This window comes from Tiliqua scincoides, chromosome 5, assembly GCF_035046505.1.
Source record: "Tiliqua scincoides isolate rTilSci1 chromosome 5, rTilSci1.hap2, whole genome shotgun sequence".
Classification (NCBI taxonomy): Eukaryota; Metazoa; Chordata; class Lepidosauria; order Squamata; family Scincidae; genus Tiliqua; species Tiliqua scincoides.
Genome location: NC_089825.1, coordinates 73,212,822 through 73,235,479, shown reverse-complemented (window position 1 = coordinate 73,235,479; position 22,658 = coordinate 73,212,822). Strand labels below are relative to the sequence as shown.

The 22,658-nt window shown below is 41.6% G+C and overlaps 1 protein-coding gene across 1 annotated transcript in view; it reads left to right on the top strand.

Moving 5' to 3' along the window:
• UBA6 (ubiquitin like modifier activating enzyme 6) overlaps positions 1-22,658 on the top strand; it is a 60,702-nt gene that overhangs the window by 5,722 nt on the left and 32,322 nt on the right. The window contains exons 3-14 of the mRNA XM_066628480.1: positions 1,117-1,211; positions 2,150-2,178; positions 2,845-2,939; positions 6,160-6,271; positions 8,167-8,247; positions 10,025-10,147; positions 11,045-11,168; positions 12,356-12,459; positions 14,115-14,177; positions 17,405-17,481; positions 18,095-18,161; positions 19,796-19,939. Coding sequence (XP_066484577.1) covers positions 1,117-1,211; positions 2,150-2,178; positions 2,845-2,939; positions 6,160-6,271; positions 8,167-8,247; positions 10,025-10,147; positions 11,045-11,168; positions 12,356-12,459; positions 14,115-14,177; positions 17,405-17,481; positions 18,095-18,161; positions 19,796-19,939 — 1,114 coding nt within the window. The remainder of the gene's footprint in view (positions 1-1,116; positions 1,212-2,149; positions 2,179-2,844; positions 2,940-6,159; positions 6,272-8,166; positions 8,248-10,024; positions 10,148-11,044; positions 11,169-12,355; positions 12,460-14,114; positions 14,178-17,404; positions 17,482-18,094; positions 18,162-19,795; positions 19,940-22,658) is intronic.

The following is a 22,658-nucleotide window of genomic DNA, read 5'->3' as shown; positions in this document are numbered from 1 at the left end:
TTCCAGGTAAATGAACATGTTGATGGACCCCAATGAGCTCAGGACAATCCGCATAAATGGCATTGACCTGCCACTTGTTGAGACATTCTGATACCTCGGCTTGACAATCGTGGCTGACGGCAGCCTGAGTCACGAGACTACTGCGCGAGTAAATGCAGTCTGGACAAAGTGACGCACGATGACCTGTGTCCTTTGTGACAAGAAGATCAGCGACCGTCTCAAGTCGATCTACCAAATGGTCATCTGGCCGGTCGCACTCTATGGAGCTGAATGCTGGCTGGCAACGATGGAAGTCAAACGTCGCCTTGGTGTCATGGAGACAAAGATCCTGCGTTGGATCAGTGGTATCACTCGTTTTGACCATGTCCGCAATGACAACATCTGGCAGCAGTATGGCGTTGCTCCAATTGCCAACAAGTTGAGAGAAACCCAGCTTCAGGGTACGACCTGCGATACCCTGGTGCAGAAGGGCTTTCAGTTGGAGGTCAATGGCAACAACTGAAGGGCAGCCGAAGCAGTGCTGGCTTGACATGCTGCACAGCGACATGAAAATCAACCACCTATACCCAAACCAAGCCTACGATCGAGAGAAATGGCAACTCGATCCAAAATAGTGGACCCAGCCACCACACAGGACAAATGCTGAAGAAGAAGAAGAAGAAGAAGAAAATGTATATAACTTCAGCCTAAGTTACTTTGACTGAAATCATGCATACAGATCATTAAAATCAGTGGGTTTTAAGCTGTGCAAAGGATTGGAGTCTTTGTGTTTCACATTGCTGTGAAAGAAAGAGTAAAAAAAGACAAGTGCTGAGAAAAATATATTACAATATACCACAGTTACTGCCTTGAAATTATTATGTGAGAGTATTATGTGAAATTATGTGATATATATATATTATGTGAAAGTATTACGCTTCTTGTTGATTTCAGTTTCATATCAGGTACCTTGCAGTGGGTGGTGTTTGTTTGCCAAGTGTCATTATCTTATGGTGTTTTCCTGATGTTAAGTTTTTTCTATTGTAAACATCTTTGTCAATCATGAGAGGTTCTGCAGATTGTAGTATACTCCTGTAGTCATTTGTGGGTTTTTTCCTCCTTTTTTTAACCTTGTAGTCGGCAGAGGTATGTGCTTGGAGACACAGCAATGCAGAAGATGGCTCAGTCCCATGTGTTCTTGAGTGGTATGGGTGGTCTTGGAGTGGAGATTGGTAAGTTAAGAAACTTTCTTGCTGCTTGTTTTACAAAGGCAGTAATTGCATATTAAAATCTGTAGTACTTGTTCTTTTATTTTGCAATGTTTAGATATACAAAGCATAAGATAAATAATAAAATAGAAAATACAGTATATTTCTACCTTTATGTCATTATCTTGAAAGCTATATTCTTATACACGATCATTCTAAAAATGTATTGTAAATCTTCTTATTTTTAAAAATGTCTAAAAAACCACGTTTTTAATCATGTTGTCTTACAGAACAACAGCTTGATCCAGTCTGTCTTATTGTTTGTAATTTTAAAAGGAATCAGTTTCTTGGAAAAAAATTGAATCTATATGTGTATTCCCCAACTTACATACTAGTTGTGCCAATATGTGCCGGAAGTGCCAATATGTGCCGGAAGTGCCAATATGGCCTTTTGGCTAGCTCTTGCCAGGTCAGTGCTTTTGCACAGACAGAAAAGCACAAGGCCAAATGGACTGCACTTGTGTAAAACCACCAGTGCAGCTGTCTTTAAGTAGGATGTCTGTAACTTGGAAGCTACCTGTATATGATTCCTTATTGGAATTACTGTATCTGTAAATTTTCCAGTTGGGTCCCAATAGATTTGTATATCTTTTTTCTAGGAGTGGATTTTAATTTCAGCTTTCTAGCCAAGCAGTTTTAGCCACTATTAATACATTTAGACATAACACTTTAAATTTCCTATTGTTCAAAACCGGTTATGCAATTTAACACCATTGCCCCAAATATTTTTCAATTTCTGTCTCGTAACTGATAATATTTTCATTAACCTGAGTTCCATAAGCGCCTGCTTTCGCACAGTCTGAAGACACTGAAACTGTAACTACCTACTGTCTTTAAATTTTCTCACCCCAACAAAAAGAAGAACCACAAAGCAGCTTAGCATGTTTTTTTTTTTTTTTCAGCTAAGAACATAGTCCTTGCTGGAATAAAGGTAAGGGTTTACTCTAAGATAATTTTGTGATACCTTATATTTGTATTCGTAAATATTTTATACTTGTACATGTTGACTGAAGTACTGTAGTGAGAGTTGGTGTTCAATATACTCTGTCCTAAGTATGTAGCTTCTCCTTTCCTCTCTCATCTCTAATTGAATTTACCTGTGTTGTGACATCATGATCTGCATTTCTCCATCTCCCGCTTCACATCATTGGCTGGCAGTAGATGGATAAAGCAGGACCTGATGGTCTCTATTATATGTAGCTAGGAATAGGGGGGAGCTAACCATAAGGCTGCTGTTTGGGCAGCAGTCTTTTTCAACAATATTTGGCCCCAAGTAGTGAGCTTTATAAATGCACATTGTTCTAGTGCAGTGTTTTTCAACATCTGTCCCCACCATACCACTTCACATAGTCCACCTATTGGAAGTATGATCACACATATCTGGCAATTATGTCATTGCCAGTTACTTCTGAATTGCTTCCATTGCTGGTCTTGCTGCCAGCTGGCAGGGATCTGGGGGTCCTTTGCGTATACTGGAAGTATGCAACCTGGGGGTATGAGTACCACAGGCTGAGAAATGCTGTTCTAATGCTAACCATAATCACAATGTTGGCACTTCATATAAATATTAATCTTGTCTTTCTGATTCTTTTTGAAGGCTCTCACCATCCATGATAGTAAACAGTGCAGGACATGGGATCTAGGAACAAACTTTTTTGTTCGTGAAGATGATGTTCTGAATCTAAGAAACAGGTCTGTACAGTTCTTCAGAAATATTTTTGAGCTCCTTATTGTATATGCTAATTCTGATGCTTTACATCTTTTCAATAACATTATTGAATTTCTATCTTTTAAAAGGTTGCATTGTTCCTTGCCTGTTGTATCTGAGCTCTTACAATTAACAGCAGTAAACCTGTATCACCCATGTATATTTCAAGGGGGAAGCTTGGCATTTTTTTTTCGTGATTATTGAACAAATAACAAGCATGCTTCTAATGCTTTTTTTGCTTTTCCTGTTGTTGCCTGACATGTTTTCGTTTGTATTATGTGCAGACATGTTTGCTTACGTGATATGTGGCACTGGGTGCATGCCAGGGGAGCATGACCTAGGTCAGTTTTGAGACATTTGAATTGCTGATGGCAAGAGATCTCAGATTCCACAGGTCTCAAGGAAGGTCTCCCAACTTTAGCCTGTCAGAGCCATCACCCTTTCCCCACTTTGATTGGCTGAGTCAGGAAAAGTTTTCCCTTTCTTTAGTTTCTTGGAAAATTCCATGAATTGGCACATTTAGCTTTCACAGCACATTTGAAGTGAATAAAAATAATATGGCAGCTTCATGTCTTGCAGTAAACAAAGTTGTTGGCGGCACAAAAGGGGGTTGCCAACCTTCACCAGCACTGTGACTAAATCAAATCAATACTGCCCAACCAAAAAAAAATTTTTTTTGTTCTGGTGCTTCAAAAGTTAGACCTATTCTTGGATATATTTTGGGTGCTGATTAAAAAAAATGGCATTGGTTTTGCCCTATCAGCTCTAGTTTTGGAGATACAGCATACCCACCTTAGATACTGATGTGCAGAAAACTGGTTGAATCAATATATAAGGTGGCTATGCTGTATCTCCAAAACTAGAGCTGATAGAGCAAAACTGATTCCATATTTTGAATCTGCATCCCAAATATATCCAAGAGTAGGCTTAACTTTTAAGGCACCAAAAAGTGTGTTGGGTTGTGATAAAATCAGATCAATAAAATCTAATATTAATTGAGGTGCTGGCCTCCAGAGCAAATTAAGAATTTGTTACCACAGTCTTGGCAAAGTACAAAACAATACTGAGCTGGTGCTGTGTAATCAAGGGCCATCAAGCACAAAAGAAAGGTCCTTGATGAGTTAGCCCCACAAAAGCACTTATATGTTCCTATGGGAATTTAGAGTTTAAAAAGCAGGGTGACAGACCCCTTGTTTTGACTTATCACTGTTGATGTCACTCGTGGGCCTGCTGGTGTAGCATTAAGCACCCCTGTGTAGCATTAAGCACCCATAAACTGCTATGCCAGCTGGCACCCAGGACAGGTAATGGACCACACTCTTTTGTGCCTTATTCCCTTCTTTCCCTCCATGAGTGCAACCAACAAGTCGCTGCTCCCATGCTTACTTGTGTGAGTGACTAGTGACTACATTGCATTGCTTTTAAAAACTGATTCCTCCTCTCCATTGTTATATTATTCCCACAATAGAAAATTTTCAATTGTTGCATTTTTACCCTTGTTTCTTATATGCCATTCTACTGAGTTGTGGCATTAGCCACAGCACTCAGTCCCTGCGCATGCAGTAGATTTCTCCTGGGCACATGTTATGTATGTTCTGAACAGCATGCCTGATATTGAGGTGAAAACTCACACTGTATTCTCTACTGATTTGTTGGGATGATGAAATCAAGCTGTTTCAGTAGCAGCCGCCTACAGTAATATTTTGATATTAGCAGTTTGTGAGCAACATGATTGTCTCTGCCTTTCAGTATTCATGTCAAGCCAAACACATTACAAGCCACTTAACTATAAAGTATGATTTCTGTCTCAGAATAGTTACTACTTTTTCTTCTTGATCCTGTACATACAGTACTGGAATTCTGCACATGCATAGAGCCAACCATGGAAGCTTCCAAAGCTTTGAGTGTTCTGTCCTTACTTTCAAGGGAGGAAACTCTGTGAGCAGTCATGTACCTCGAGCAGGAAGAGTGACCAATTCCTCAGTGCCTTTTTGAATGTCATTGAAGCAGCGTTGTGCTGAATGCTTCCCTTTGTTCCTCTATTCCTCAGACAGAAAATCAAATGTACCTCACTTTTTACTTTTATTATTGTTAGTTGTTGTTTTACAAAAGAAGTTTTTTTAGAAAGATTTTCATGGGGTTAATTAAGCTACTAACCATCTTATGAATACAGGGAGTCCAGAATTCATCATAGACACTCACTGTGTGCTCATCCTCTATAAGAATTATTGGATAATTAGGATAAGGATAATTGCTGTTGCTGCTATGGCTCCAGTCTTTATGGGTACCTGACAGGGCATGGGCCAAGGAACAGTCCTTTGCTGCAGTGTCTGTACCATCTATGGAGATAGTAGTTCCAGCCCACGAGGTTCCCAACTTGACCCTGACTTGTACAGGTGGAATACTTGTCAGCTATGAGATACATTAGCTATCCGCGAATATGGCTTCCCCAGACCTCCAACGGCCTCATAAGGCCTTAAAATGTCATTTCTGGTTTTCGCACAAAACTGAAAGTGACAGTCTAAGGACTCCCAGAGCTCTTAAAAGGCATTCTGAGGCCAGTGGAGGCTGCACGTGGCCTCCGCAGGCATCATAAGAGACTCCAGTCACCTTTGGAAGCCTTAAAGGGTGCCTAACTGCAGATTTTTATCCACAGTTTTTGGTATCCATAGGGGGTCCGGGAGCATATTCCCTGCTGATACCAAGACACCATCTGTATTTTCACCTTGGCTGTAGTATGGTACCAGTTACAGCTCCATTACCTGCAACATCAACATAATACCATCAGCTGCAATGTCATTGGTCTTTTCAATACCAATGCTGATGTCAACATTATCTGTTCCAATTGGAATGATGTGTGACTTTTTAGTGCAATTTTGGGGCAAACCATCATATGTGCAATCCATTTCATGGAGCCTGAAACAACTGTGCCCTTTCCTGGATCAATCATACCTAGATCATCACGCGTCATTCAGACCTCATTATGGTTGTCCATGCATTGGGTGCATATTATCTGAATTACTTCAGTGCATTAGCCACTGGGATGCTCTGGGACCACCTGAAAACTTTGACTTTTGCAGAACATTGCCACAGATGTCCAGTTTGATTATAAATGCAAGTAGCTGGTCTGGTAACATTAGTGAAAGTATTTGCCTTGTTGCTTGTAAGTTTTGACTGTTAATATGATTGGAAAATGTTTTTCAGAGCTGAGGCAACACTTCATCACATTGCGGAGTTGAATCCATATGTCCAAGTGATGTCATCAACTGACCCACTAAATGAAACTACAGACATTTCTTTCCTCAGGCAGTATCAGGTATGTGACAAATATTTGGAAGACATTGTTCACTTAGCGGGAATCTGCACATTTTGGGTGGACTTGGTAGCGAGTCATTAATTGACATCACTCCCAACCCTTGCTGTCCTCTCCCCTGAGTCTTGTGCATGCCTCTCAGACAAGGGGTCAATCTCTCACTTTTTGTACTCAGGAAATGCACTCATACTGTTGCCAAGTTTCTGCAAAGCCCAGTACAACATTTCTTGGACCCTGTCCCTTCCCTAAGTTTCAGAGACTTGAGGGAGAGTTGTGGTCATTCATTTCACAGTGCTCTGTCAAAGCTTTGACAGCATTCGGAAGCATCAAGGGGTTGTTGCAGAACTGAGTGCTTTCAACTCCCAGAGTAAGATGCTGACCCCGCCTCTCTCATGAGCTCTTTATGCATGCCAGGGAACTTGGAGGAAGGGCAGGGTAGAACTGGCTCCCTCCAGGTTCTTTGCATTCCATGGTCATCAAGGGGAAGGTTAGGGGTGTCTCTTTTTCTGCTAGTATTAATAGGCAGTTGTCAGAAATGAATCTGTAGTTATCAGGAGAGATTTGACAGTTGAATTTGTGGAAAACTTGTCACTTAGGCACGGCAGGTGACATTTAAGAAGTAAGAATTTTTTTCATATGTTTCTGGTCTGGACATTTTCTCCCATAAATACCTTCCTGCTTTGTATTCTGCTTTGGGGTAAGACTGAAGAATGCATGTAGTTGAACCTTTATAATAGTGGCTTCTACTTTCTGGAATTTCTTACTGAGAGCGCTCTAGTTGGAGATCTTCCTGTAAATGTTATGCTATCAATTGAAAGCATTTGTTCTCCTGGGCACTTGTGGGATTTTTGTTAATCATTGGGGTATTTTTAGGTTTCATTAGGTAATCATTAGATTTTTGATGTTTGGTCTGCTTTGGCATTCTGTTAGAAGTGGTTTTAACTGGTATTTAATGTATGTTTTCTTTTATTGAATGCTTCTGTAACTTAGAAATGCAACTAAAAAGCATGACAAATAGTGTATTTGCAAAATGTAGGATGTTTAATTTAGTAAAAGTTGTTCCTGACCACTGCACCCCTTCTGTGGACCCCTTCTACAACTGCCTCCTGATGTTTGGTGGTGATTTCATCATGTTGCCAGATGCCCAGGTTGCTGAGCTCCGCACTATGGGGAGTTTGGCTGAAAGGTGTATAGCTACTTGGCCACTACCTTAAAAGGAATATTGCTCCTGATCTCAGAATTCAGATCCAAAGGTGGTCTATTTTCTCTTGGCAGGCAACATTCTGTCTCTATTCTTGTAAAACTTTGATGATACCAAAGCAGTAGACACAGTAGTGGGCAGAGGGACTGTAACACCTCTTGCCTGTGTTGGGCCTTCTGTTGAGATAGTCTTTCATGTGTAAGCTTAGATATCTGACTTGCTTGAGGGTTCACTAGCAAGGATAATTAATGTAGGCCTATTGCCACATCAGACCAGATCAGGCAGTGCATCAAGAGACAGGGCAGGCAGAGAAATAAGAAATTCAGTACATGAGTGAAGAAGAAAGAAAATTAAGAGGGAAACCACAAAAAGAAGCTTTAGTGCGGTGTCCTGACATAGTAAAGGGCTTACTCTTTTTATAGTATGAGGAGTGAATTGTGATAACTTATATAACTAAATACATTCGCGTCTATTTTGTAATTCAAGAAAGGGAGCAGAAACTTTAAGGGTAGTACACTTTAACTTTCAACTATGTATTTCTATTTTGATACCTGAACATCAGAAAAATGTAAATCTCTTTTTATACAGTGGGATATATTACTCCCACATTTTCAAATTGTAAATATCTGGCAAGTTTTGTAGCCTAAAAGCCGTGTTTGTAACCTCTGACTTATCTCTGGAACTTTTCTTTCAAAAGTGTGTCATAGTAACTGAGATGAAACTGTCGCAGCAGAAGAAGATGAATGACTTCTGCCATGCACAAAACCCACCTATTAAGGTAATGCTAACTAGCAATACTGCATTGTATTGGGTAAAATGTTTCCATATTTATCTCCTCTGAGAATTTTCCTTATTCCATTATGCCTTCTCCAATAGCTGACACCATCCTAACCCATTAGATCAGTAGTTCCCAAACTGTGGGCCATGACCCAATTTTGGGTGGTTCGCAAAACTGACAAGGCAGATCAGGCTGTGTGCTTCAAGGGTTAAATAACCTCTACTTGGGGAAACACTGCTGCCCAATCATCATTATAGCCGCAGAGCAGCTGGTACAATGGAACTTTTTTTAGGTATGTCCTAATGCTAAAAGGTTTGGGAACCACTGCATTGATGCAAAATAAAATAATGGTCATATAGGTAATATTAACTTTTGGTGCCACTTTGTCTCCTGTTCCTGTACAGGTGTGCCCCCATAGCCTTGGGGAGTTTGTTCCAGAACTCCCCATGGATAGCCAAAACCATGGATATGGACAAACGCCAGTCCCCATAGTCGGGGGGGCCACCCCCCAGAGGTGAGGGAGGGCCTTCGGAACCCAACTGAGGCCAAGGACGTCCGTCCCCGGCTTCTGTCAGACTCAGACCGAACTCAAACAGCTCAAACAATATGACTTACAATTCATGTGAAACCAGAAGTCACTTTATTTGAGCTGCCAAGCTCAGTCTGAGTTCAGTGGAGGCCAGAGATGGATGCCTTCTGCCTCTGCCGGGCTCAGACTCCCCTCTGGAAGCGAGGGGGAGCTGGAGGGTTCCAGAAGGGGTGCACGAGGGGCACTGGGGGGGCTGGACCTGATCCATTGATCCATAGATATGGGGACCCCTGTATATACCTATGTAAAGTGCCCAGGGAAGAAGTGTTAAAGCTCACGGGATGCTGAACACTCATACAAACGGACTACAATTTGATACCAGAAAGAGGGATGGTTTAGGGGCTGTAGAAAAATGTAGCCAGTCAAGGTTAGTTGACAGTACAGGTTCAGCCTATTTATACATGGATTTTTATACATGGATTTGACTCAACATGAATGGCCCCTGCAAATGTCTGATCCCTGGAGAAGGGGAAAACGCACCCCTTTAAAATAGTTTTTAAAAACTGAACAGTCCTTTAACAATAGCCTCCTTAATGAGAGAGGGGGGGCAGGTGGCTGACAATCCATCAAACCTCTCTCCAGCGGACCCCTCCCTTCCCCCTGAGCATGTGAAAGAAAGGTGATTGCTTTGCATTGGTGAAGGGAGGGGCTGATTGAAGCACCTTTCTAAGCTTGGAGGATGACTGATTGATGGATTGTCTGTCTTAATGACTCTTATCTTGCATCACAAAGGTCAGCAAGGCTGTTTTTAAATCACTGGAGCAAAGAAACTTTGTTTTTAAAATGGATTTGCTATAGTGTGTTTTTTTGCCATCCATATGAATGCTTGGAACAACCCACTCAAATAATTAGTCTCAACCTGTATTCTTAGAAATGAGAGTTATAGCATTTTTTTGGTCACACATCTACCTTATGTCACTTTACCAGTTTTTGGGTGCAGTCCTAACCCACTTTCCAGCACTGACATAAGGGCAGTGCAGCTCCGAGGTAAGAGAACAAACATTTCCTTACTTTGAGGAGGCCTCCATGAGTGCCACCCAACTGCAGAATGCAGCACACATCCCATTGGCATCGTTATGGGAAAGTTGGTTAGGATTTGTTTTTTTACAGGAATTGGCACCAAATCTCTATATATACCTTATGATGTCTAATAGATATCTAATTAACTGTTCTATGTCTTTCTTTCAGTTTATAAGTGCAGATGTGTATGGAATATGGGCACGTCTGTTTTGTGACTTTGGTGATGAATTTGAAGTCTTGGACACCACAGGGGAGGAACCAAAGGAAATTTTCATTTCAAACATAACACAGGTGAAGACAAAGATCTATACAACTAAGCCTTAATTATTTTATGTTTAATGGCCCCCTTGTCTAAATATTTGCTCTCGCTTAAGTGTTTTGCTTTTATAAACTCACAAATCTACAGCTTAGTAATGAGATAATTATATATATGTGCTGATTCTCTGTACTGCATTGGTACATATATAAAATCTGTTATTTTTTCAACTGAATACATTCTTTAATAGTGGTGGTGTGTTCAATTGAGTGTTAGATTGTTGGATTGAGTGTTACAGTGTTTGGATCATGGATCGTGTGTTACAATGGAATAACACAAGTTTTACATTAAGACAAAAGTGGCACTGATCCTGCCCTGAGAACTTACAGCTAGAATGAAATGGAGAAGGCAGAGTTGAGGGACTGGAACTGGTAGAGTAATTGAGAAAAGTGAATGAAAAGAATTAATTAGCAGTAGTAATGCCAAGGTGGCTGTGGTGTTCTGTAGACATTTTGCTATCAGCTGTAATTTTAATACTTTTCTCATCACTTAGTTTCTTTTTCAGATACTTTTGCCAGAGTAAATTATTTTAGAAAAAGAGCACAATTTTGACTATCAAAAGGATGTTAATTTCAAAATTATTATACAGATCAATTATTTTGTTTCACTGTGAGTGAACTTACACTTGAATACTGCAGCGTGGATATTATTGAAAAGCACATCTCCATGGCCATAGCTATAAACTGTTTTGGTGTTATCTGACACAGCTTTTAAAGGTCTCCTTTGCCCAGTTAGCAGGAGTGAGCAGGGGGATGATTATGAGGGATAGGTAGAGCTACATGTGCAAAGGTTTGAGAATTACTGTAGGCACTTGTGCAAATTGTTTGCTTGTATTCCTTCCACTTCTGACTTTTCATGGATTACAATTTCAGTCTAATCCTGGTATCATCACTTGTCTTGATAATAATCCTCATAAACTTGAAACGGGACAGTTTGTAACTTTCCGAGAAATTAATGGAATGTCGTGTTTAAATGGATCTACGCATCAAATAACTGGTAAGCCAGTTTGATACCCTGCTTGATACAAACACTTATGTATAAATTGTTAAAACTGCAGTTTCCTTTACTCTTGTGTGTTCTCCCTTAACTGTGTTGCCATTTCTTCACAACCCTGACCTTCACTATTATTCCACAGTTCATATCTAGAGACTTTCCTCAATTGGAATGAACTCAAAAGTCTATTGATTTATGAGTGAGAAATGAATGTTATCTGACACCACCCTGAAAGTTCAACAGTTGTGGTTGCTTATACTGGGATTTGATTTTGGGCACAATACCAATTCAACTTTCATCTATCAAAGCACAAGAACATTCTAGCTCTTAAAACTGCACAGATTGGTTTTGCAAGTGCATCCGGGATTACGTTTTGGTCAGATCTTGAAGTAAGAGGGAGGACTGAACAGAATTTTCAGTAGTCATTGGGCAGGTTTTCAGTATCTTGCAAAGTACCTGCAGGAATAAAATAAATTATTAGTATTACAAATATTTTTATACTGCTTTTCAAAGAAAAAATGTTCATAAAGTGATTGGTGTAGCAAAAATAAATGGTCCCTTGACCTGAAAGGGCTCATAATCTCAAAAGATGCAGCGCACACACCAACAACAACCACTAGAAGAGACATTCTGCTGTGGTGAATTGGGAAAGTTGCTCTCTCTAAAAGGTGCCTCTTTGCCCAGTTATACTGTATGCTCAATTTGCCTAACTGTACAGTATATCGGTAACAGAATTCATTTTTTTCTGATAGGAAATAAGGTTTGTCCTGGCACAAATTGACAGTTCCTTTAAAAATTCAGATTACATACAGCATCTTGTGAGTCCATATTTAGAATTAAGTCTCTGTCCAATCCTAACTTGTCCTGGAGCAGGCAGGCAGGCCGGCTAGGTCAGCCGGCCTGCCTGCCTGCTCCAGGACAAGTTAGGATCCAGAGCAGGGTTGGGGATGACTGTGGCGCAACTTGCGCTGTGGCTTAAGGGGAAATAATGTGGCAGTACTTACTTTCTACCAGTGCAGCAGTCAAGGAATTTGCATCGGTCTAAGAGCACTTTTGGATTGCACTCATTCTTGTAGGCATGTTATACAATCAAATGGTTCTTGGTCTGTTCATATTCTTGTTGATATAGCTAACTTGTTGCAAATATTTAGACTTCTCTCTTCCTCTCTCTCTTCTCTCCTTGGCCCCAGTGGTATCACCACATTCCTTTAGCATTGGGAATACTGAAGATATGGAACCTTACTTACATGGTGGCATAGCTGTCCAAGTGAAGACACCTAAAGTATTTCATTTTGTAAGTTTCTTACCTATATACAAGTCTTAATAGTTTGCATCTATTTACATTTCTAGAATACAGTGAAGTCTGCAGCCGAGATCAGAGTTTTGAAGATGAGTGAAAATCTGTCCTAGTTTTGCTTCATATGAAACAGCCTCAAAAATACAGTAAAACATGCAGGGATATTTCCCCCTTCTTGCCTCCAAGATTGGAACGGCAGGTTCATTGCACTGAACTTTGTAGTGTTTGGAGCCCTTTGGTGCAAGGCAGAGGGCCACACAGTTTGGCCTAGTATTTCCCTCAGAGCAGCTTTGAAAAGGATGTGAAAAGTTCTCCATGGAAAGTTGCACTGCACTTTAGAGGTGTTCTTAGAGTATTGGAAGTGCAGCCCAACATGAATGGGTTCCAGCTTTCCTTCTGAACCAAGAGGGGGAGTTCTGAGTGCCTCTCATGCCTTGCATTATATCCTGCTGCTTTCCTGCTGGACAATTGGCAGTGACATAGGGATCACGGTTGCTTGGGCTGCTACAAAGACCAGGAAAAACTTGAGAACTCCTGCAAGAATCAGAGGGCTCAGAGAACCAACATTATGTTATAAGCCTACAGATTAAGACCCATAGTTAAATCCATGTTAGGCTACAAGCAGGAGGGAAAACAATGAGAAAGAAGTTCAGGGTGCTTACAGTGTAGATTGAGGAACAGTGCAGTGCACAGAGGAGTTATTTAGGTTGAAGAAAAACATACTGTAGCTTTGTATTTATGTTTCTGATGCTCAGAAATCAAATCACTAGACAAACTATAAGTGTAGTATTTATATATGCACATTAGTCAATGCCTGTTACTGATAGGCAAAGAGAGGGAAGAGCCATAAACTGCAACAAGCTTGTGAAGGGAAGGTTGCAAGTCTCTATGGGTGTTTCTGTCAGTAATATCTGGCTTCTCAGTCTTGCAGAGAGTGCTGTGATGGACGAAACAAAAGAGGTTCCCAAACTGGGGCATTGCAATACACCAGCCAGAGAAGCCCTGTTTCTGCCCCCTTAAGGGATGGGGCGATGGAAAAGACAGCGATGTGATAGCCACAATTGCACCACTGCCGGAGACAAAAGGGTTTTTTCTTACTTACCCCTGGGAGCGCTGGCCCTTTGTAGGGTGCAGGGAGCCCACAGACCCCTCAGGCTCCCTGCACCCTACAGAGATCCAGCACTGCTAGGGGGTAAAAAAAACAACCTCTTTTGTCCCTGGCAGGGGTGCAATCATGGTGATCGTTCACTTCCTTCACCCCACAAGCACTTACAGCGGTTCCTAAGCTCCCAGAGAGTTTGGGAACTGCTGTGTCACAGTATACTAAAAAATAGTGCTTTACCTTTTCCCATTAAAGTTAATGAAAATTATTGCTTATGTAGGTGAAGGATATATCACTGGGAAGCAGCTAAACCCATTCCTCACTCCTAATAATCTTGGTGTATTTGACAAGTGTTAGTTCCTTCTCCACCTCTGTTGTAGACCATCTAAATTGTCTCATGGTGATTACGATGTCTGGGGCAGGTTCTTTCCATTTGTGTCCACAGTTGCATTCTGCTTAAAGTTAAAAGAAATTGATAAAGTTAACAGAAGTAAGAAGGATTCTTGAAATCATGTGGAAAATATATGCAAACAAACTTTTTGTCTTCTAGGAAAAGTTAGCAAAGCAGTTGATGAACCCAACATGCCTTGTTGCAGACTTCAGCAAACCTGAGGTTAGTCTTCTTGAGAACAATAGCTTTATTTTTTTAAAAATATTGTAGTCTGTGTTTTGCCCTTTCCTCAAGGTGGCCAGAGCAATGAATGGGATTCCTAGACAGATTGTTGGAACACCAAGAATACTGAGGCAATCTTAGCTTCAGAGAGAGAACTATATTAATTTATTTGAATATTTACATAGTGCCTTTCAACTAATTTTTTAGATAGTAAAACACATGTGATTTACAATTATAGAAACACCACAACACAGCAGATGAAAATGAAGCCCTTAAAAGACCTGGGAGAATAAATTTTTTTTTAAGTCTTAGAACCCAATCCTATCCAATTTTCCAGCACCAAGGCAGCTATAATGCAACCCCAAGTTAACCTCTGCTAACTGAGTAAGAGGCACTTTTTCAAGTGGGTGCTCCTCTTTTTTTAGCAGGGGAAGAGTAACTGGCCCTCCTCACCCCAGCAGTGTCTTTTCTAGTGGCTGTCTGCTGGTGTTCTTTTGCATCTTTTAGATTGTGAGCCCTATTGGGACAGGGAGCCACTAGTTATTTGTTTTTTCTCTGTAAACCGCTTTGTGAACTTTTTGTTGAAAAGCGGTATATAAATACTGTTAATATAAATACTGTTAATAAGTTAAGGGGAAAAAAGTTCCCTTACTTTGAGGAGGCCTCCACTGCAGGGTGCAGCACATGTCCCGTTGGCATAGCTGCATCAGTGCTGGAAAGTTGGATAGCATTGGGCCCTCTGTCTGGCAGAGATATAGCCATAGGCAAGCCTCTGTGAGGACAATCCCATAGGAGGGTTACCTCAATGAAAAAAGAAAAAGTACTTTTTCCAGTCACCAAGTGCCTCACCTCAGATGGCAGGTGTGGAAGGGCCAGAAGAAGTGGGACCACAAAAACTATTTTAGTATATAGTTATGATATACAAGCAGATGATCCTTCAGGGCATTCCATTAGGTTTCTTCAAACAGCAATCTGAATTATTTTTTAAACTGGATTTCAGAAAAACAGGAGTTGTATGCCACATATGTATCTCATTTTATATGTGCAGGTTGAAAGAAGTTATGCATTAAAGGAATATGCAGAGTAATTTCTTGGTGCTACATGTGTGTACATTAGAGTTATAGTAGCACTTTCTATTATGGTTTGTGTTGAATAATTGGAGGGAAATTTTAGAGACTTGTAACTCAGGCAAATGATGGTTTTCTTTTATTTAAATTATTTTGACTATGTTTTGTAATGCCACGCTAGGAAGTATGTTTAACAAATAGCTAAAATAAATACTGTAAAGCTAGGTTGTATGCCTGTCTATTTAAAGGTGAGTCTTTTTAAATTCAATGACAGCCCAAGCCTTACCTGCGCTGGGCCAGCTGGCTGGCCTGCGCTACATCCTGTACAAGGTTGGAGGTGAATGGAACGCAACACAGACCCTAAGTAATGCCCCAGCCAACAAAGTGGGGCTACTCAGATCTGCACCAGCTAAATTGCCAGTGTAATGCCAGGCTGCTCAGGAGAGGGGTTAGGATCCGGCCTAAGTGCCGGAGACTGGTTCCACCTCTCTTCCGGGCCAGGTCCACCCACCAGCTTTCCCTTCCCCCTTCTTGAATTACCCCAGTTCCACCCTTCAGCCCCAGTCTCCCATGCCAGCTGCCTTCAGCTGGCACAACCTTACCTTCCACAGCAGTGTAGAGGCTGGATTTGGCCTCTGTGGGACTGTGCATATCCTTGTGCCAGCCCTGCCAACTCCCAAGTCATTGCAGATGTGCCTTATGGCACGTTTGCAACAGTCCCAGGCTGTCGCAAGAGACTTGCACCAGCCCAAAGAGCACTTTGGATTGTGCTCTGAGACATATTCCTTAGTAAGAGTTCATATATAGGTGGAGCCTATTTATGCGCATGAGTTCCGTTTCACTGCGATTAAGAAAAAATGTGTTGTGCTAAATTGCATAGAGTTACGCAAATACGCTGCAGCCTGACGCTTGGGGATGGAAGGAAACGAAGGCAGCTGTTCTCAATTGCCTCCCCCTCTGCTCCTTCGCCTCCCCCTCCTGTGCTCCGTACTCAGCCCTCCCCGTTGCCAGCTGTCTCCACTTCTTTCACAAGTCGGATGCTGAGCTTTTAAGAGTCCAGTCCTGTGCATTTCTACTCAGAAGTAAGCCCCATTATAGTCAATGGGACTTACTTCCAGGAAAGTGTGGATCAGATTGTAGCCTAAATCTCATGCTTTGGCTTGCTGGGAAGACTTGCTTGCTGGGCTGTTTTGTTTTTGTAGGCTGGAGCACAAAGAGCCTGCACCATCTCAGTTTGAAGGGGGGGGGGTTGGGAAAACACTCCCTGGGTTTTTTAAAGCAATCCCCTCTATTACTGCCGCATTTGCCCCTATGTGTTTGAGTGAGCGAGTGAGCGAGAGAGAGAAAACTCCACCTTGCTGCACCTGTTCTGGCCACAGAGGTTTTCAGCCCCCCCTTCCCCTCTTCAGCCTCTTTGCTGCCTCAGGGGCTCCAGGGGAACCTCTTCCATGGCTCCAGGGCTGTTTCCCTGCCTGTGCCAGGCGGAGCCTTTTTGCAGTGTTTTGGGCTGCCTTGAAATGCCAGCGCAGGGCAAAGGTGGCAAAGGTGTGTGTGACTTTGAATTCCTCCCACCTGAGTCACAAATTGAGACAAATCTGTGATAAAAAAATCCATGGATAAATAGGTTGCACCTGTAGTTCCTTATAAACAACATTGTTTAAGAATACTGAGGAAAATAATGCAACTCTTGCTCTCTGCTCACTAGAAGAATTTGACCAGCTTCATGTGTAGTTTAAAAATAAAAATAATTTTTAAAAACTAGAAGCCATAAGAAGACATAATGTAGAAATTATGTTCTTGCTTTCTAGAACTGTGATATCTATCTTGCATAAACAAGCATCTAAATTGCAGAGCGGTAATATATGTTTAGAAAGGGAGTAAGGGCTGTATCTTTAAAAGAAGCATATGCTTGTCAAAAACAATCAGGAGTTTTATCACGCATTCAGGACTGATTTCTTGACATAATCTTTTGTGAGCTAGAGACCTTTTTGTCAGGCACTCCCAGTCTTCAAGAAGGATACCACTATAGTCCATGAAAGCTTATGCCACAATAATTGTGCTTCAAGACTCTTTGTTGTATTTGACACAAAAGACTTTTTCTATCTGGGAAACACTTGGCATACAATTGCACTGACATTGAATATTTTATCCTTTTTATAGGCCCCTCTGCAGATTCACATAGCGATGCTTGCCTTAAATCACTTCCAGGAGAGTTATGCTCGCATGCCAAACATTGGGTAATGTATTGGTATCAAAAGCTGCAGAAATTGGAAACGGATTAGCATCTGGTTGTAGCAGAGAAAATGCTAGAATTGAGAGAGATCTGGGGCCATATCGACCTGCTTTACAGAAAAGTTTTTTTTTGTTAAATTGATAAATTGCTGCAAAAAGGGGGAAGTGCTTTGGAGAAAGAAAGAAGAGGAACGTCTTACTCTAAGTGCAGAAACTGTATTGAAAGTATTTGAGAGAGATGATCTTTTCATATCAGGCAAACAGAATGTTGTAGTTATCCAATTCCGATTTATGTGTCAGTTATTCTTGAGGGGGCCTTCTCACTGGTATTTTACCTCATCCTATGGAATTCCTTCACTTGGAAGTGCCATTTTCATCTTTTCTGTAGTGTGTATAGCTCCAGTCAAATACCTGTTCTGTTTCGACAGGCCTTGTGAGTTTGTTATGAATTGTTTTTCCAGCTTCTCCGTAAAAATTCTGTCATTCTGGATGCTTTTCCTGAGCATCTGATAAAATGATTGCTAATACCTAGTTAGCATTCATAGTTTAGCACTGTTTTTCAAGTTTGCATTCATATAAGAATGACACTTAACTTTTATCCTCTTTGTTGGGTTGTAGTTGCCTACAGGATGCTGAGGAGATGTTGAAGATAGCACTATCCTTAAGTGAAACGCTGGAAGGCAAAGTGAGTTAACTGTGTGTTAACTTGAATGTTACCTGAATGACATGTTTTTAATGCCCATATAAGTGCAATTAAATCTAGAGCCAAGCATCATGAAATCATTATCATGGGAAGCCGCCTTAATCTGGATTGGACTCTTGATGCATCTACTCAGTATTATGTGCTCTGATTGGCAGCAGCTCTCCAATGTTTCAGACAATCTTACCTGGAGATGCCAGAGATTTAATCTGGAACTTTCTTCACGCTATGCCACTAATCTGTGATGTGCTATGTCACTAATCTATGTCTATTTCCCCCTATAGTAGGTGATGACACATGCCGCCTTGTATGTACTAGGCATATGATAATTCTGTGAGCATATATGTGAAGTATCATAGTTTCTTTAGGTGGGGCTATTAAAAACATTCAGACTGTCACTCATAGAAATTTCACATTGGAAGGCCTTGAACAGAATTGTCATGTATGACATAGCAACCCGCTACCTGCTACCAGGTTGTATATGCTGAGGGCCCATGAGCAAAGGGATCCCCTGTGGCACTAGCACCTGCCCCCCTTATGGTGCAATGGATGGTGTCACTGATACTAAGGGTTGAGGAGTCCCTTTGGCTTCGTGGGGTTTCTGCTAAGTACAGGCCCTCAGTCAGTTCCCCATCTGGCCAATCAGTGATGGCCGCTTGCATGTCCTGTCCCCCCCCCCCCCGAGATTTGTGCAATAATTGCAGTATTTCCAAAGACTGAAATTCACTCCCAGGTTAATGTGCAACCTAAGTGATGACATTATTCCACCCAAAATGTCAATGTGTAAACCTTGGAGCTTACGGAGCAAAAGCGTTTATGCTTTACTTTCCATGTAGCTTACTTGTATCTTGTAACATTTCAGTTAATGCAAAAACCTACTGTCACTTGCCATGTCCTCTGGTGTGACATGCCTTACTAGAGGATTACCCTCACGCAATAGTTCAGTGGTTCCCAAAGTGTGGGTCGCAACCTACTGGTGGATCGCAAACCCATGTGCAGTGGGTTGTGGAGCTGGGCCCTCCTGCCCACCCTTGTGCTGGTTGACTCCAAATAGGAGTCATTCTGGAAGCTGAATAACTTATCGGAGTCCCCAGTGGCCTCTTCCAAGCTGCAGAACTCAAAATGGCCCACAGAAGCCTCCAGAAGCCACTTCAGTTTTGCTTCAGAAAACTGGACGTGGCTTTAGAAGGCTTATGCAGGCTATCCTGAGGCCTGTGAAGGCTGATAGAGTGGATCCGTGGTCCAGAAGAGGGCTCTGAAGGCTCAGGTAAGTCATTCAGGCACCACTAGGAGTGTTGCAACCTACCCGGGAAGACAAAGTGGATTGTGTCAGCAAAGAGTTGGGAACTACTGCCATAGTTTATAGTTTCTAATAATGAGGAGCTGTTTTATGTAATGAGAGATTTATCTGCCTGTTTACTAGTACAGTAGTGAAAAAGATAGAAGCTAAGAGCTGAAATTGTGTGGGGAATGAACTGTCACGTTTGGTGTGTTTCTGTTGTCCACTTATGTGCTATTCTTGTGTAGTCCCCAATTGAACTATTGAGAGAGTCACTTATTAAAGAATTTAACTTGAAATTCCTATCTAAAGGTAATTCTTATTAAATTTTAAATTGCAGCCTCAAGTTAATAAAGACCTTGTGAAATGGCTGGCGAGGATGGCTCAGGGATCTATAGCACCCCTCACAGCTGCCCTTGGTGGTGTCGCCAGTCAAGAAGTCTTGAAAGCAGTGACGGGAAAGTTTTCTCCTCTACAGCAGTGGGTTAGTTCTTTTTTCTTTCTTTTTTCAGTTAGGCTTCATTCGTATTTGTCAATAGCCTTTGAGAAGAGAGTGCTGTTTGAGCATAGCACTGAACTATTTGAAATGTGAGTTTGCAGATTTGGTTTCTTGGAATCTTATAATGGTTTCTTGTGTTGAAAAAACGACAAAACTCACTCTTGCTGGAAATGGTTAGATAATACTAAGTAGGATACTCCCTTGTTTTAATTTAAAATTATACATATATAATCTGTAGTGAAGAAATTAATGTTTCCATTGGGCTTAATCAAGTTGTTCTAGCTGAGACAGACAAGATGCACTATTATCCTGAGAATTTAACTTGGGATTCCTATCTAAAGGTAATTCTTATTAAATTTTAAATTGTAGTAGCCTCAAATTAAATTGTTTGTATTGCTGGAAAAAAAGTTTATCATCTTGTTATTAACATTCACAGGAGCTAAGAATGGGGGAACACAATGAGAAAATCTGTTTGAGATGAGAAAACAATAAATTATGAGACTCAGTAGTACTGTGATAGTGTGGCATCCTGTAGATTGCCAGTGTGGTTATCACATCTTTGTAGTGTTTGTAGAAAACGAGCTGACCTATGCATTACAGATAATGGCATGGTAGACAGGATATCTGGATCACTTCAGACCAAAGGTGGTTGAATTTCTGGATTCTTTCTCATATAAACATTCTCTTTGTTTAGTAAATTAAACACTGGGGAGAAATATTTAGTATAGCTCTTTTCCCAGCGTGTTAGTTTACTATATACAGGGAACGCTGCCTCTTTTACTAGTGCTGCTCCTAATTAGTGGCCACCACTTTTTTTTCTGAAAATGCCCTTTGGAGTGATGGAATGTTATGATGTAGTTCAAGGGGTGGATAGGACATGGCAGACTCCAACAAGGAGGAGCACCAGTTAGTTTTTCGCCCACCATGCAAAGTTGCCAAAATCCTACTTCCTTTTCACAGACTGCAAATGAAGGCTGTGAAATTGTGGAAGGGGAAGGATCTAATCCTTTATCTAGTCACTATCTCATGTTCTGTGTTGATGTGTAGATTGGATCTAGACATTAATGATCTGAGGCCCAAACAAAGTGTGCAGCTATTCAGTGGGAAAACACATATGTTAGTCACAGCAGGGGGGAGGAAACACTGTTCTGATGAGCAATGTGTTAATAAAGAGTCCAGAAACAATCTTCAACTATGTGATTAAGGAATATCATACCAGAAGCAGCTATTTACAAAGACACTGTGGCTTCCCTCCTTTGAAAGCTAAATCATTGTTTGCAGATCAGTTCACTGTTCTTTCCTGCTTGTCCCAAGTGAGGGGGATTAATGGTAATGGCCCTTTACCATAAAACCAATAAAGAGAGGGGCTTTGGCGAAGAAGGGCTCCCAAGTTGGATAAGAACATAAGAACATAAGAACATAAGAACAGCCCCACTGGATCAGGCCATAGGCCCATCTAGTCCAGCTTCCTGTATCTCACAGCGGCCCACCAAATGCCCCAGGGAGCACACCAGATAACAAGAGACCTCATCCTGGTGCCCTCCCCTACATCTGGCATTCTGACTTAACCCATTCCTATAATCAGGAGGTTGCGCATACACATCATGGCTTGTACCCCATAATGGATTTTTCCTCCAGAAACTCGTCCAATCCCCTTTTAAAGGCGTCTAGGCTAGACGCCAGCACCACATCCTGTGGCAAGGAGTTCCACAGACCAACCACACGCTGAGTAAAGAAATATTTTCTTTTGTCTGTCCTAACCCGCCCAACACTCAATTTTAGTGGATGTCCCCTGGTTCTGGTATTATGTGAGAGTGTAAAGAGCATCTCCCTATCCACTCTGTCCATCCCCTGCATAATTTTGTATGTCTCAATCATGTCCCCCCTCAAGCGTCTCTTTTCTAGGCTGAAGAGGCCCAAACGCCGTAGCCTTTCCTCATAAGGAAGGTGCCCCAGCCCCGTAATCATCTTAGTCGCTCTCTTTTGCACCTTTTCCATTTCCACTATGTCTTTTTTGAGATGCGGCGACCAGAACTGGACACAATACTCCAGGTGTGGCCTTACCATCGATTTGTACAACGGCATTATAATACTAACCGTTTTGTTCTCAATACCCTTCCTAATGATCCCAAGCATAGAATTGGCCTTCTTCACTGACGCCGCACATTGGGTCGACACTTTCATCGACCTGTCCACCACCACCCCAAGATCTCTCTCCTGATCTGTCACAGACAGCTCAGAACCCATCAGCCTATATCTAAAGTTTTGATTTTTTGCCCCAATGTGCATGACTTTACACTTACTGACATTGAAGCGCATCTGCCATTTTGCTGCCCATTCTGCCAGTCTGGAGAGATCCTTCTGGAGCTCCTCACAATCACTTCTGGTCTTCACCACTCGGAAAAGTTTGGTGTCGTCTGCAAACTTAGCCACTTCACTGCTCAACCCTGTCTCCAGGTCATTTATGAAGAGGTTGAAAAGCACCGGTCCCAGGACAGATCCTTGGGGCACACCGCTTTTCACCTCTCTCCATTGTGAAAATTGCCCATTGACACCCACTCTCTGCTTCCTGGCCTCCAACCAGTTCTCAATCCACGAGAGGACCTGTCCTCTAATTCCCTGACTGTGGAGTTTTTTCAGTAGCCTTTGGTGAGGGACCGTGTCAAACGCCTTCTGAAAGTCCAGATATATAATGTCCACGGGT